We start from the raw sequence: 17,040 nt of genomic DNA, 5'->3' as shown, positions 1-17,040 counted from the left end.
GAGAAAAGGTTGCACGCGCAACAACAAAAATCACTTGCGACAAGGTCAAATCCCACCGCGTTCTCCCGTCTGGCTGGGGGGTTCGGGCCGCTTCACGAGTGAAAATTTCACAGAAGCGGACACGGGGTGCCAAAAGGGTGGGGGAAGTAACAAAGTGCAAATATTTGGCTACTCGACTTAATCCTTACATACTGTTTGCGTTTGCTCCGTTTTGCTGTTCGCTGGGAGGGTTTTGGCCAGGAGGGGGCGCTAGAAATCATAGAAATCAAGCTGCGATCGTCGGTTGTGACGACATGTACTCGAGTGCAGTGACGTCAGTAAAGTAGTGGAGGAAAGAAATCGTTACAAACGGGCAACGTAAGTCAGGTTTCCATCCAATTGCGTCAAATTTTTCAACAAATTTACTGAAAACGTGCAAAACGGACATGCGACTTATGCCCGTTTTCATCTGTTCTTCTTTTGTGAATATTGGCGGCATACACCATTAAGACATGTGATCCACCAGTCATTTAAAAGAAGAAGAAGAAGACCAGGCAATGACGTCGTATGAGTTTGCTTTTGTAATTCTCGATAAACCGTAGCATTCCTTTGCTCTTTTCCATCTAAAATAGCATTAATATTCGCTTCTTTAATTAATTCCAAAATGATTTCTGATTCGTCGTCCCCCCTAAACATACCTTACTTTATCATCCGACATTGCTTTGGGACTACAAACGTACGTGTGACGTCATATCCGGTCAAAACGTGCCACGTGTATCCGGTCTTGCCCGTGGTTATTCGCAAAACCTGTTTCCATAGCCAAAATACACATTTTCCGTTTTGCGATACATAATTCGAAATTCAACCCCTCCAAGAGTATCAACTTTTCTTGCGAAATTTGGGCCCTTTTTCAAATCTCTCGTGTTCCCATTCAGGTTTATTTTCACATTTCTTGAAAATTTGAATAAAAACGGGTGAATGGAAACCCAACTATAGTGGGAAAAGGACATTTCCAGAACGCTGCTAATAAATTCAAGATGGGAAATATTCAAAATTGAAAACTTCCCCTGCTAACAAAGTGAATTCATGGGAATTTATTTCCATTAATTGGTAAATGATGATAATGGTAAACAAAGCTTTCCAAAGAGTGTAATTTCACATATATACAAATTATTTAAATTCAATTAAAAAATTTTTTATTTTTTTCCAATGTTTAACGTTAACTGATTAATTTCCGATGCTAATCCTGTAGCGTAACGTGTTCGTTAGGCGACCCCCGATACGATCTGGCAGCCCGATCACATCTGGTACTGACAACGGTCCCCCCCAATTATTATTTTTTTTATTCCAAGAAGTCGCCCACGCCCCCCATTAGATCTAGAGTGTGAGAACTGTACGGCCACCCGCCATTTGAATTCAGCATCGAGCTTCAGCGCGTGTCTTGTGCTAAACTGAGCCTTCGTCCCGCCGCTGTCTCTTTTGACTGCCACGTCCGTCCGTCCTTTTCGTTTTAGTCAAGCAGGCATTCGGGGACTGGCTGCTGCCGCGCTGGTGGCGAAACATCACAGCTGCTGTCACTCCTGCATTCTGTTGCCAAAAAATCACGGGACGCGTTCCCGTCAAGGTCACTGAACACGGAGGTCACAGCCACGCATGCAAATGAGGCCGAGCTCCAGCTTGCAGCCGACAGCCGGCAAGGTTATAGGAGCTGCTTACACGGCGCCGTTTTCAGCTGAACAGGTATATAAAAAAAGCCGGTTGTCTTCACCATTTGTTTGTGAGACTGTGGCGCTTCAGCAAGTCTGGACGATTGTCTTGTTGCGCAATAACAACAACATTGCATTTTGAATGAGATTAGAGAGCGGCGACAGCTTTGATGTGCGTCTCGAGGCCGAGCGTGACGGGGACGCCGAACGGCAGAATGAAGCCGCAGTGATGACCAGCGCCGCCCTCCTTATGCAAATACAAGTGATTCATTCATTATAAATAAATCTCTTATTGTCTTTGTTGAGAGTTTGCGCTTTTTGAAATTAAATCATCTTTTTTTTCATGTGCCATTGGACGAGAAACATGTCAGCAGAGGTGGGGGATTTGAGTCACATGACTCAACTTGTTACCAATTTATGTGACTTTGGACTTGCTTGGCTAATACTTACAAAAGACTTGAGTTGGCTTTCGAACGATTCAAAATGACTAAACTCATTTGCTCCCAAAAACGTATAAATACGTTCTATTTTAAATATTGCCATGCTCCCAAAGACTTTGTTATACTTTTTTTTTCTTTTATGCAAGAGCATACAGAAGGCTTTGATGCAGCCTCTGAACTGAAGAGGAATTGGTTGAGGTCCTGATCACACTTTTTTGGACCTGAGTCCGAATCATCATTTTGAGATCGGTCGATTCCGAGTCCCGATCCGATGCTCCAGCATTTTATTAAGGAGATTTTTTTTTTCCAAGGGCAGTGGTTAAACTAAGTAAACCATTAAAAAAAAAACTTTTTTAGGCATACCAATGAGTTTCTTAAAGGACTATTATTAACCATTATATACATTTTTCACAAGAGCTTTATTTTTGAGAACCTACTGTAGCCGTTATAAAGCATGCTACTTAACACAAATTGATGGGCTAACCTAATGTTGATTTACTTTAGGATAAAAAAATACTGTATATATGTGTGTGAAACAAGCCAACTTCACAACAACAACAAAGGCTGCACTTGAAGAGCAAGGAAGCAAAATGTTTTTCATCTTATCATATCATGGACTTTGGGGCTGGACTCGCACCAGTCTAGACTGCCGGCCCGGGTGGAATTTGGCGGCCCCGCTAGGACGTCCGACCCTTTGAATTTGCGCTAGGCTAGGCTAGGCCAGACTCCAGAGTCGCCCGCGCAGGCACCGTAGCTAAATTCACGGGGGGGGGGGGGAAACGAAGCACGGCCGCGGCAGGATCCGCCGAGATGGCACGGAGCACGTCCAAGCCGCCAGGCTGCTTGGCTGCCCATCAATGAAGTGCAGCGGTGCAGCAACGCATCTACTATATATCCTTTCCGCACACGAAATGCTCACACTGCACACAGTGCAAGTAGCACCGTCTGCGCTTTCCACATTAAAATGATAATAATTTATCATCTACTTCCAAATACCTCTGCGCTATTTCCTTGTTTAGCATCGCCGCTCGATGGCATTAATGGTGTCACTGTAGTAAAGTGACGCCACGCCGCACGCACTGTGTGGAATAATGAAGTGTCACTCTGTGCCACCGCCGGACTCCAGATGTAATAAAAAGTTATTTAAAATAATAACCTCATATATTTATCCGAGTCCTAATTGGAAAGACAACGTCCGATTCCAACCGCGTGGTCGGGCCCGATTTCCGATCACGTGATCGGATCGGGACATCCCTAGTTGAAGCAATGGTAGTTATTACAAAAACGGCCAGCAGGTGGCAGCAGAGTATGAGATCAACCAGGGCCATGTTGCAAAAAAGCTCCTTTCCCGATTTGTGAATAATGATGAAATTTAGCTATATTCTAATGGTAATTGCTGCAAAACAGATAGAAAATTACTTTTATTTCCTGATGAAAGAAGAGACTCTAATCTTTATTTTGATAGGTTCCGTGTTTTTATAGCAATAAAACACAATATTCTGTGGGCCTTGCAAAATCAGTCAAAATCCAGCAAAACAGCTGGGAGCGAAGGGGGTTGCTTCAGTGAAAATGGCTGGGAGTGAATGAGTTAAAATTGAAGTGACCTGTCAAATCTTGCCAGGATATTGTGCCATTTGATTTATTTATTTGTTTGCTTGCTTCTGAAATAAAATTTGTGGAGGGGGTTGTGCCGCGTGCAAAAACCTGGCAACCCACCAGTAGGCAGAGGCTAACTTGGACATTCCAAAGACTATAAAATTTGGATTCAAAGATGGGAAGCACGGTGAAGGAGAGGTTAGGTTAGCACATCTGCCTCACAATTCGGAGGTGTTAACACGGGTCCAAAGTCAGCTGGGAAAGGCTTCCAGCTCGCCTGCCACTCTAATGAGGACAAACACTTTTCAAAAGTAAATGGATGGATGGGTAATAATGACTCTATACTCACTTTTCTCCTTGAAGCTTGTTGGTTTTCACAATCAAGTCTTGAGTTTGCTCCTTGGCAGCCTGTCGAACATAAACACAAGAGTCACAAATGCACATTTTAAAAATGACTGATCATTGAACAAAATGACAAGATGATGCATTTTGCTGTACCTTTAACCTGCTGGTCATCTCCGCACAGCAGGTGCTCATGGCCTGAACGTCCTCGTGAACACTCTCGAGCTCCTGTGGAACGAGAGAAGGGGGAAAAAAAAACACAGAACAGTGAATAATTGGGGTTAACCCCATCAACCCGTTCAACACACTGTAAATATCTATTACCTCTTTGACATCTTTAAATATCCGAGCAAAGTCCTCGTTGATGGCCAGGCTCCTTCGCTCGATGTCACCACGCAGGTTCCTCCGTGTGCGCAGGCTGTTCTCGGTGAAAAAGGCTGACAGAGCCGTCAAGGCCTCCAGCATCTCCTGCATTCACGCCACAAAAGAAGGCTGATCAATTTTACTGACTTAAGACACTCAATGTCAGAATACACATTTCAAGGTTAACTTTACAGAGGCATGTTTAATTATCAAAAATGTCAGTAACAGAAATAATACAATTTAAAAAATCCCAATTAACATAATTATGTATACGTCCTTAACTCTAAGACCAATTATTTAAATCAATACTTAGTACCTGTAAATGTAGAGTATTAAATACAAAACAAATCATGCAACACTGACTGAAAACAGTTGTGATATACAGTAGTATAAGAACAACAAAAGAAAAAACGTTTGCTTGTTTAAAAGCGTTTTTAATCATATTCCAAATTTCGAGGTGTAGTTTGTCCAAGTGAGCTTGCCGTACAAACGTAACAGATCCTGTTCCGTATGCATAACCGCTGCCTAAACTTAAATATGATTAACTAGACCAAACAGGTTTACTATAAATACCAAAATTCACAAATGTTGCCAATTTTGCATAAACAGGGCGAAGAAGAGCAAACCAAGAAGTTAAACGAGCTCATTACGTTTTAAACTGTAAAGCACTGGATACGTAGTCTTTTCACAATAAATATGTCAACTAGAAAGTTTAATTTTGTTACGATCACTATTATATGATTAAAACAACTGGATTTTCAGTTACCGTTGTGCGTAACACAACATTCATACAAGCTTTAAAACCGGGGCTATCTTGCCGAATTAGCCACCGCTAGTTCGTTTAGCACCCAACCAAAAAGCTCACAGCAGATTTACCTTGTCATTGTCAAGCCGCGTCTCCAATATTTTATTCAGCTTCCTCGACAGCGGGTTGTTGGGCTGAGGCGTCGCGTTTGTATTCTTTAACAAAGCAGCAGAAGAGCTGTCGACTGCTGATTCTACTTTAGCGTCAGCCATTGTACATAATCAAGCGTCTCTCCTCTCCACGTCAACTGCTTTTGTTTTGGTCCGTGCAGGATCAACGTCCGGTCGGTGTGTTGGGGAACAAAGACAACAATGAAATAGGTTCCGCTTCAAGATTAATTAATTTGTGCCCTCTTCCAATATTACAATTCGCTTTGTAGTAAGTATAATAGAATGTTACATTAAATTAAATGTTATTAATTAGTCTAATGTTAGCATGTACTGTTCTGAATACATATAATAATAAAAAGTTTAAAGGAATCCAGTTGTACAAAAAAAATTATTAAAATTTGATTAAGATGACCTAATTCACTCAAGCTATTTCAAGCAACTTTCTGAATTTGACAATCCCACAGCTAAACAACAAAAATATCTTACATAATGAATCTTTCAATGTCACAATAATACATTCAATTAATCCGGTTAATCCAAAAACAGATTAGCAATCCTGAATTGATTGTATTTTGTAATCAAACCACATGCTGCGCTAATCTGAACACAAAAATTCGCTGGTATTTAAATTCAGTCCAAATGGAATCATTATTAATATTATATAACACTGTGATATAACGAAGGGGTAATCCACTGTGCTTTATACAAAGAAGATTGAAGTATTACATTGCAGTAGCTGCAACAGTATGTGTTGTTAGTTATGGTGGATTGTGGTATTTGGATAAATGAGCAGCAAAATATTAGAATAAAACAAATGTCAAATTGAAGTGACAATTATTAGCTTTAACAACAAATCTCACTTCACAGTGCTCGATGTAGCAATTACTATTATTTCATAAGATTGTGATATAACAGAGGTAATCTACTGGGCTTTATGCATTAAGCAAGGGGGAAAGACATTGATATTAAGGATACATACAGTAACAATGTTTATTTTTTTCTTTTGTTGCAGTTTCACAGAGGTCTTCATTTCACAATACACGTATAGGCCTTCATGTAATTTTTTGAGTGTGTTATTTGTGTGGTGCTAATTTGTGTTATCTTATTTAGCTAAATGAGGGGGTGAAATATTACGATTAATTAAAAATGTTAAACAACACTGAGCATTGTTAGCTTTATTTTAACACTAAACCGCTTCCCACTACAGTACAATCAAAATTGTAATGTAATGTAATGTTTTACTGACGTACTTTACATACACGTTTTAGCTAATTTGAATAAAAAAAATACCGACTCATCCGTTTGTTTGAGTAATCAAAATATGTTGACGCGCTGGCACAATTAAAAACTTCGTTCCACAACAGTACAAATGAATACGTCAGTGTGGAAGTGCGGCACTGGATTTTACGAGGTGTCCTTGAACGCCTCGTGACGCGTTCAGGGACCGCGAGTAGCGGCGGGTCCAGCCCCTGGGTGGGGATTTGGCGTGATTGATGGTCACCTCCTCAGAGGCGCGTACGCTCTCGCCCGCTCCGCGCATTTGTCACTCGCCCCGGCATCTTTCCCCACGCGGACACGCAGCCGCGCTTTCATCGATCACGCGCGCTCATCGTCAAACGTATCGATGAGGACGAAGTGACCTGTGGAAAAAAAATCTTCCGTGTCCAACCGAAGGATTTTCTTCTTCCCCCCCCGGACCCGTCGATTGTGGAAAAGTTTCCAGCGACCGCAGCTGGAGTCCGCGGCTGGGAAGAAGCCGCCGGCGAAGAGGCGCACTTTATTCCCGAGCTCTGGCAATATGTAAGGCCGTCTTCTCTTCTCTTCTCTCCTGCGAGTCATTTTATATTCTTTATTATTAACATTCCGACGGTGTGAGCACTGCGATAAGTCAGCGCTGAATCACTTCCTGCAGGGGATGGTGTGTGTGTGCGTGTGCGTGCGCGCAGTGTACAGCAGCGCTATGTAAACATCCACTTTCTGTACTGTTACTGTATGCCACTTATAGGTCACTAAACAAACAATTGTACTCACTGTTTTGCGGGGTAGAAAGCATCACATTTGGGGATGTCTGAATATTTCAGGTAGTGTTTTTTTACTGTTGCTTTCTTGCACTCGTGCATGTGTGCGCAATAATTACGACGTATCATGAGAATTCCTCAACTGAGAAAGAGGGTAACGGAAATTGCAGAAGATCAATACTAAAAACAAATACAGTAAAACCACAAATATACTTTTTTTTTTTTAAAGTCTAACCCAATCTATTAGGCTGCATGTATGATTGACCTGTGGGGCTCTATGGGATCATTTAAAAAAATATAATGATGATACAAATAATGAGATCAAAGAATTGATTTCTACAATGATTCACATATTTCTGAATGAAATCGATTGCATTAGACCGGCTGTCTACCTTGTGCCGCAAAAAGTTGTGTCAAATTTGGGTCACAAAGTTATTCATTTGACCCAAATATGGGTAATGGGTCACAAACTCTAAAAATAGTTGGGTCAAAAATAACCCGACTATGGGTAAAAAATGGACCGATCCTCTACTCTTTTAGTGTAAAATGATTCATAATTATTGGTTAGATTAAAAGAAAATAAAAAAAAAAAAAAGGTTATTTTGTATAAAACAACCCAGAAAGTTGGGTCAAATTGACCCATAAAGTGGATCGGTCAATTTTTGATCCATAATTGGGTTACTTTTGATCCAACTGTTTTTAGAGTGCAATTTGGCGGCAGAAAGCCGATCTAAACTCAAAGCCGTCTCAGACCAAGTCTAAGTGCCGGCACAATGTAGACAGCTGGCCATATTTTGGGGGAAAAGTTATTCATTTGACCCAAATATGGGTAATGGGTCACAAACTCTAAAAAGAGTTAGGTCAAAAATAACCCGACTATGGGTAAAAAATGGACCGATCCTCTACTTGGGTCTATTTGACCTAACTTTGAGTCAAGAAATGGGTCTTTTAGTGTAAAACGACTCATAATTATTGGTTAGATCCTTTACTTGGGTAAAAAAAAAAAAGGAAAAAAAAAGGTTATTTTGTATAAAACAACCCAGAAAGTTGGGTCAAATTGACCCATAAAGTGGATCGGTCCATTTTTGATCCATAATTGGTTTACTTTTGATCCAACTGTTTTTAGAGTGCAATTTGATGGCAGAAACCAATCTAAACTCAAGGCCCTCTCAGACCAAGTCTAAGAGCCGGCACAAGGTAGACGGCTGGCCAAATTTTTGGGAAAATTTTATTTATTTAACCCAAAAAAGTTAAGTCAAATGAATAGCCCCCCGCCCCAAAGAAAGAAAAAAAAACAAAATAACCCCCCAAAATTGTTTTCCATGCGATTTTAATAGAGCGCTGATACTTTTCAAAAAGTAATTAAAAAAAACCAGCCATAAACATAATATAAATCTGCTATTTCCCCTTCTCGCCGTCAGGGCCCCGCAGCCGCTGAGGAGGTGAAGACGTCTCGGCCTCGTCCCTCAACACCTCCCTTCCAGTAACACTCCTTCACCGCCATTCCCACCCGCGTCCGACCCCACATGGCGTCCAGTCTGACGTGCGCCGGCGCGGTGTGGGCGTTGCTGTCCCTGCTGTGCGCCGCCGCTTCCTGCGTGGGCTTCTTCATGCCCTACTGGCTGCTGGGCATGCAGATGGACAAACCCGTGTCTTTCGGGACCTTCCGGAGATGCTCGTACCCGGTGCGCGACGAGGAGCGCCAGGCCACCGTCATGCTGGAGCAGTGCGGCCGTTACGCCTCCTTCCACGGCATCCCCAGCCTGGAGTGGCGCATCTGCACGGTGGTGACGGGCGTGGGCTGCGGCCTCCTCCTGCTGGTGGCGCTGACGGCGCTCATGGGCTGCTGCATCTCCGAGCTCATCTCGCGGACCATCGGTCGCGTGGCCGGGGGCATTCAGTTTGTCGGAGGTGAGTGTGTGTGTGTGTGTGTGCTCTGATTGGGACTTTTCCAACAGTTTTCCCCAGTGTTTGTGCAAGGGATGAAAAGGAAATTCTATTCTCAACTTTGTTGGACAAAAATATTGGGACTCACGGATTGTTGACTGGCATGCAGACTGACCAATGAGAAGTGACATACCCAAACAATCGCTGGTGCTCCTTGGTCATTCTACCTGCCAATCATTTTATCCCAGCGGGTTGATTTTGTCACTTTGTATTGGTCTACCTACACATCAGTCAGTCAGTCATTTCACATACTACCAGTAATTGGGTGGTTTTATCACATTTCATTGGTCAGTCTACACATCAGTCTTTACATGTAGCACCAGTGATGATTGACATAACAGACTGACCAATGGCATGTGATGGAACCAGTCAGCTGCTAAATGTCACGACTGACACGTTGACTGGCAAATAACTGACATGTAGACTGCTCAATGACTGACATTTTAACTGACCAATGACATATGGTTGACGTGGATTGGCCTAATGACTGACATGTGCACTAACCACTAACAGACATGTGGACTGACCAATGACAGACATGAAGACTGAACAATGACTACCATGTATACTGACCAATAACTGACATGTCGACTGCTCAATAACTGACATTTCAACTGACCAATGACATGTGGTTGACGCGGATTGGTCTATGACTGACATGCATTAACCAGACACAGACATGTGGACTAACCTATGGCGTACGTAGACTGACCAATGACAGACATGAAGACTGAACAATGACTGCCGTGTATACTGACCAATGGCTGCCATTTAGACTGCTCAATGACTGGCATGTGGATTGACTAGTGACTGACCTGGACTAACCAATAACAGACATGTAGACTGCTCAATGACGGACATTTAGACTAACCACTAACTGACATGTGGACTGACCAAGGAATGACATTAGGACTGACCAATGACGGATATGTAGACTGCTTAGTGGATTGACCAATGATTGACGTGGACTAACCAATGGAAGACATTTGGACTAACCAATAACTGACATGTGGACTAAGCAATGATTGACATGGAATGGCATTCGAGACACGTAGACTGAACAATGACTGACATGTAGACTGACCCATGACTGATATGTAGATTGACTAATGATTGGCATGTGGACTAACCAATAACTGACATGGACCGGCAAATGAGAAATGTGGACTGAACAATGACTGACATGTCGACTGGCCAATGTGGTGGAATGCTGTTTCTTCCGATGTTTTCCTTTGCATTGGTGTGACTCGAAAGCAGCTGGCTTGTCACTTACTGTGCCGTCTCGCTGGTGTGTGTGTGCGCTGCAGCCGTGCTGGCGTGCGTTCAAAAATGTTGTTTTTACTTCAAGTGGTGTCCAGAAGTGTCATGTGACTCGCGTCTGTGGAAAGGAAGCCCACGCTGTGCCTTCTGAGGCCAGACTTGAGCTCTCCTGCCATCAAAGGCCTCTTCTCTTCTTCTTTTTTTTTTGCCAGTTTGATCGACGCCCTCGCTTTTTGTGCGTGTGCGTACGCTTTTGTTTACGTCTGTTGGCTGTCTTTATGCACATGTGAGGGGCCGGCCGGTCTTCAGAGACGGCTTTGTGGCCTACTTTAAGACGCTGCAGCCCTCTCATTAACTGGGCGACGCTCGCTCGCCTGCTCGCATTCTGCGGCTCGCCGCGCTGCTATTTGCAATCCCCGTCACGCCGCTCGGCTTGGAAAAGTGACAGCCAGGCAGGTTGCGGACAGATTTGACGGAGCGTGCGGATGGAGATGACGATAAGGACCACACCGTGGCCCATTTTGAAAAAAAAGATGCGCTTGCATCACAGTAGCGACATCAGTACAAAAAAAAAAAAAAACACACTCGTACCTCCACAAGTTTAAATACCGGACAAGTATCGCATGAAAACGTGACTGACATCTAGACTGACCAATGAAACGTGACAAAAGCAACCAATCGCTGGTGCTGCATGCAATGATTACATCTGGACTGACCAATGACGAGTAACATCAACAAACAGGAGATGTGACCCAACAAACACAGGTCGAACCATTGACATATAGACTGGCCAATGAAGAGTGAGTGACATCACCAACCAGTCACCAGAGCTCTATGTAATGACTGACATGTAGACTGACCAATGAAGTGTGACGAAACCGACCAATCCTTGATGCTGCATAGAATGACTGGCATGTAAGTTGACCAATGAGGAGTCGGCGACATAAGTGACGAATCACCGACTGACATGTGGACCGACCAATGAAAAGGGATCATGACTAACAAAATGGTGGATGTGGCGTTGGTAAAAGATTTTAATTTTGGGTTTTGGAATTTTCATTAAGGCTAGTTTTTATTTTTGTTTGTTTAAAAACTTTTTTTTTTTTAAATTCAGCTAGTTTTAATGAGTTTTTATAGCCGGTTTGTTAATTTTTGGGAAAAGCATTTAGTCAAATTTTTTATTATTTTTGAATTATTTTTGAATTTTTTATTTTTTGAGGAGAATTTGTCAGATGCAAGATAAAAACAAAAACGGTCACTAAGTAATGTGTAATTAAGTCAACTACAATTCTCAAACAACTGTTTGAGCTTCTTTCTGTATCGACATTTAATACATTAAACTTGAATCCTGAAAGCTTATGTGTGATTTTAATTTTGACAAAGATGAAAACAAAGGACATTTTTGCTATAATTCTAAGTTAGTTTTAGTCAGTTTAAGAAACGTAAAATGTAGTTCAAGCATTTTTGTTTTTATGTTATCAACAAAAATTATTTTTGTTTTTTACAATAACCTTGCTGTAGCTGAGGTTAATAAATGCTGTGAAATCTGGCTTTCATGTCGGGGAAGCTCATTTCAAGCTCACAACTTGCTATTTTTAGTTAGCGGATTAAAAAAAAAAAAAAAAAAAAGCAATACGCTGCTCTGTCTTTTCTGCAAATTTCCCTAAATCCAGTCACGCTTGGCGGCCGAGTGGTTACAGTACAAAAGTGCGAGCGGGGGTGCGGCAAGTGAGCTCAGATCTTTTAAAAGCAGATGTCTCACAAGGGCTCATTGGAAGTGACACAATCGGGAAGCTCGCCATTGTGCTGGCGCAGACGCGGGGGATGCTGACGATTGGAACGCTCTGTGCCATGAGAACGTTCGGCAGTGGGACCGTTTGCGTGGGTGGCGTTCATTTCGGAGGTTTTTTTTTCCCATCCCGTCTCGTTAATACAATGACAGCTATTGTTGTTTTGCTACATTTAGCAGTGTTGATGCGAAGACCAAAATGTCCTCTTGAGAGCGTTCCGCCTCGCCGATCAAAACTCCAATGACGGACTTCAAAAAGATTCCTGACTCGGATTAGGTTGTTAGGGTTTTCGATCCGCTGGCTTCCCCCCCTTCACGGTTCTCCCTGCAAAGCCTGGCGTCGTCTTTTTGGGGAAACACAACTTTTTACACCCCTCGAGGGTTCTCTAATTGTGTCCTTTTTGTGGTTCGACTCTCTATTTGCTTCTAATGACTGAACTGGAGCAAAGTGTCAGGATGTGTTAGGGAGGAAAGGGTTGCACTACTCAAATGCGACCAGCAGGGACGCTGCTATTTTTCTGCCTCAACTCATTCACTGCCATTGACAGCTATAGACGTCAAAATTTATTTGAACTATTTTTACGAGTTTAACATTTTTTTCCATTTTTGTTAAGAGTATGAACACCTAGAATTTTTAGAATATAATTTTTTTTGTACATTTAGAACAGATGTAAAATTTGTGATTAATCGTGAGTTAACTAGTGCGAGTCATGCGATTAATTACGATTAAAAATGTGCGCCTGATGCCCCTAATTTTTAATAATCTTTTCTTTAAAAAAAAACACACATTTATAAAAAAAATTATTTTTAATAATGTTTTTTTTAAAGAAAAGATTATTCTAATTATTTTATATTTTTACTAATTTTTTTCTTTCTTTTTAAAGAAAAGAATATTAAAAAATTAGGGGCGTCGGGCGATTATTTTTTTTTAAACGTAATTAATCGCATGACTTCACTAGTTAACTCACGATTAATCACAAATTTTACATCTGCTCTAATAAAAAAAAAAATTCTATGTTTTCATACTTTTGTTAACAAAAGTGGGAAAAAATGTTAAACTAATAGAAATAGTTAAAATTTTCGTCTATAGCCGTCAATGGCAGTGAATGAGTTAACAAAGGGCATGACGTCAACTATGGGGGGGCGAGCTAGAGCCACACACAACTCAATTAATAAATCATGTAGTAATGATGAAGATGAAGATGCCGGCTGACCAATGCAAACTAATTCACATAATCAACCAATCACTGGACTCAAATGAGACTTGCTCTTCAAACCAGTTCAAACCAGCTAACAGTTGGCAGCGGTTGGCAGCTTTTTAGCGTCTTTTTCAAGTGACAAAAGACGACAAACTGGTAAGTCCTAAGGAGAACATACTATATTTTTGCAAATTCCAACATGTCAAGTTTGTGAATTAGTACTTATTAATTATCATGATGTTGTAGCGTAGCGTATTAGCGTCGTTAGCAATAGCTAGCGCTAGCATTTTAGCTAACGCCAGTGGCCTGGTTGTACAAAACGTTTTTGTTTTTTTTAAAACCACTGAATAAGTCGATTTAACCGCCTGTTAACTTTAACGGCACATTTATCTTGTTGAAAACTCGGTTACTGTTAATTTGCCGTTAAAGTTAACACCCCTAAGGACAGGCTGCTAACATTTTAACCGTGTGGTTCAACTCTCAATATGAACTCTCGATGGCGTTTGTGGCTATACGACTGACATGAAGGTCAATCAATGAAGACGAAGTGAAGCAGCTTTGAAAAAAGAGTCGCGGATGGACTCATTAGACAAATAAGGGTTTAAGTCTTAAAGTCTTAAATCGGAGGGGATTGCTTTAATTGAGACTTTAGGAAACAGATGGTGCTTAAGGAGTTTGGTTGAAAACATCCACACAGTCACTCGTTGGCACTCAGTGACGAACGATGCGTGAAACAAAAAAAAGTGTGCTACGGGAGAGCTTTTAAAGGGTTCTTTGGCTTGCGCGATGGCCGGGTGCCAATCAGATCCATTTGAAAAGAAAGGAAGATCGCACATGAAAAACGATGCGAGAGCGCCGTCAATAGCTGCGTTACGCCTTTAAATTGGCAAAAGTATGCACACTCTATACTTAAGTGTAGATGTATTCACTATTTTGTCGTAAGACATCAGAAAGTACCGATACGTTGGTTATAAAAAGTCTACACACCCTTCTTCAAATACCCGTTTTTTGGGTGAAAAAAAAAACTGGACCAAGATTTACGAGCTTGTCGCATGAAGTCATAAAAAGCCACTTGTTGATGTACTGTAACTGTGCGGGAAGTTGTTTTAAATCAAAAAGATGAGAGCATTTTTTTTTGTTTTAGATTAGATGGAAAATGTTCAATATTATCTGCTGACAAAAGAAATGTAAAAGGGTCAAATATTGTCCTGACTAAAACGTTGACAGTTTTTGTTGACTAAAACTAGACGAATAAAATGATGTTTTCTTGGACTAAAATAAAGACTAAAATGCTCGACTTATAGTCGACCAAAACTAAACAGTGTGATTGAAATTGGACAAAATTTATAAATGGCCGATAAAATCAACACTAGCAACCACCACGCCCACCCCCCCACTGTCAACTAATGGTTACCGGTGAAAATTCAGTACTAGCATGAACCAACTAGTCACTTGCAAAAAAAAAAAAAAAAAAAGATTGGGAATTTGGAGACCTCTTCTTTAAACAGTCATCACAGAGGTTGGAAAGCCTATTTTTGACAAAGAGCTCAAATGTAGGAAAAAAGTATTTGTAGTTTTTTTTTTTTTTTTACTTCTCACCACAGATTTTTAGGCCACCATAAAAAAAAAAGTGTTGTGTTGTGTCAAGGCGGCGTGCACCAGGGTTGTATTTTACACAGCCGTCGCGTCCTTGAAGCCCAAATGACAGGCTATGATTGGATGCAGACAGGAAGTTGTGTGACATACAGATCCCGCAACCATGTAAAAAAGAAAAAAAAAAGAAAGAAAAAAAGCAATCCATAGCCGCGTATTTATGTATGCGCCGTAAATTTTGGGTTGTAACTCTAATTTTGTCTGTCCGGGGAAAATTGAGAGACCTCGACGGACGGGCCGAGAGGATTTATTATAGATTAGAGACATTTAAATGTGTATTAAATTACACGTGACCTCTGGGTTGTGACGGTTCCCGCATGAAATACGAGCGGCGGACGTGGCGTCCGCGCACGCATGCGACATTTGGCCACAATTCTATATTCAAGACAGTGGACGCGAATATGATATATTTACGGTACATTGTGGATTTGAGAGCCGCACAATTTTCAGTGTGTGTGACTCAAATAAATCGTCCATGTAAAACATGTTCGGTTTGTCGAAAGCCGCGTCCATTCAAACGTGACCACAAACAATTTCAACATTTGGATGGTTTTCCGTACCGGAAGCCTACATTTGTATATGTTTTGGATTAGGGTGTAGGGTTTTAGGACTGTGGCTTGGGTTTCCTGTGTCGTGCTGTCAATAGCGAATATTTTTAGTATTGATTCATCTGTCGATTATTTAAACGATTAATCGACTAATTGGATTCATTTTAATTTTGCATTTAAGTGTACTACAAAAGCATTTTCCCTCTGATTACTGTTTATAAGAAAGTGATTGATGTTTATTTCGCATTTCATATTCATATAGTGTTAAAAAAAAAAGGGGGGGGGGTGTTGATGTTGTGCTATGTTACCGGTTTGGTCATTGTTTTCCAAAGTCAAAACAGATGTCTGCAAATGTCTTATTTTGATTAAACACACAAGATAAGCAGTCTCCATTCATTTAGGACTGCAGAAATCAGTCAACAATGACTGTTTATATGCTGAAATAAGAAGATTTGGACAATTAAAAAAAAAAAAGAAGCTCCAAACGATTACAAGGAATCATCGAGTTACGGACAATTCAAGTCGGATTTCACCGTTAAAGTCGATATTTACATCAAAATACTTATGTACAATAATTTAAAGATATATATTTTCGCGAGCGGGAAGATGCCGGAACCAATATTTCTTGTTTCCGCACGGACACTCATTGCTGACGGACGGCAAAGCGGAGCTCATGGCAGAGGTGGCAAATCCAGGTCCAGAAAGTCAAAACCCTTCCACTGTTTGGCTTTAGCCCCAGGTGCGAGCTAGCTAGCCCCGCTAGCAGATAACCGAACACCTGGGGACCGAGCTAGGGAGCTCGCTAGCTACCAAACTGTGGCAGGGGTTTTTACTTTCTGGACCTGGATTTGCCACCTTTGGCTAATGGAAACCTAAACACGGGAATGTGACGCACCCGATGGCGAGCCGACCTGCCGGAGGTAACAACAAAACAACTTTAAATAACTTTAAAATGTCGTGATTACTGTGAGAAATTTTAACGGGAAAAAAAGGTGCAACGGACGAGACACGGACGCCGAAACGATGTATGACGTAACTCGAGGACTCTCAGTACTCGATTATTAAAATAGTTGTCGATTAATTTAGGAATCGATTACTTGTCGGTTAATCGATGAATTTTGGCAGCCCTCGTTTGGTGATTGGGGAATAGGGTTTGGATTAGAAATTAGGATTAGGGGTTAGGAATAGGGATAAATTTAGGACAAATTGTGGGATTTTGGTCGTTTGGATTCTGAATTGCATGTTTGACTTCGTCTCTCGTGTGATAGCAAGACAATCAAATCAA

At 41.3% G+C, this 17,040-nt stretch overlaps 2 protein-coding genes across 3 annotated transcripts in view; one reads left to right on the top strand and one right to left on the bottom strand.

Moving 5' to 3' along the window:
* Nucleotides 1-5,514, bottom strand: part of cog6 (component of oligomeric golgi complex 6) — a 32,030-nt gene extending 26,516 nt beyond the window's left edge. The window contains exons 1-4 of the mRNA XM_086081486.1: nt 5,303-5,514; nt 4,388-4,531; nt 4,220-4,291; nt 4,071-4,129 (exon numbers count right to left, since the gene is read on the bottom strand). Coding sequence (XP_085937612.1) covers nt 4,071-4,129; nt 4,220-4,291; nt 4,388-4,531; nt 5,303-5,443 — 416 coding nt within the window. The 5' untranslated portion in view covers nt 5,444-5,514. The remainder of the gene's footprint in view (nt 1-4,070; nt 4,130-4,219; nt 4,292-4,387; nt 4,532-5,302) is intronic.
* Nucleotides 5,515-6,809: 1,295 nt separating this feature from the next.
* The window catches only part of LOC147171631 (LHFPL tetraspan subfamily member 6 protein), a 57,961-nt gene continuing 47,730 nt past the window's right edge, over nt 6,810-17,040 (top strand). The window contains exons 1-3 of one of the 2 annotated variants that reach the window (XM_086080489.1): nt 6,810-7,141; nt 7,388-7,422; nt 8,781-9,270. In XM_086080489.1, the coding sequence (XP_085936615.1) occupies nt 8,886-9,270 (385 nt within the window). In that variant the 5' untranslated portion in view covers nt 6,810-7,141; nt 7,388-7,422; nt 8,781-8,885. The remainder of the gene's footprint in view (nt 7,142-7,387; nt 7,423-8,780; nt 9,271-17,040) is intronic. The other variant, XM_086080488.1, reaches the window with a different exon arrangement.

The sequence above is a fragment of the Leptonotus elevatus genome, chromosome 7, assembly GCF_054856555.1.
Source record: "Leptonotus elevatus isolate MCC_2025b chromosome 7, RoL_Lele_1.0, whole genome shotgun sequence".
NCBI classification, from domain to species: domain Eukaryota; kingdom Metazoa; phylum Chordata; class Actinopteri; order Syngnathiformes; family Syngnathidae; genus Leptonotus; species Leptonotus elevatus.
The sequence above is the reverse complement of the archived record's forward strand: the minus strand, read 5'-3'. Positions and strand labels throughout refer to the sequence as shown.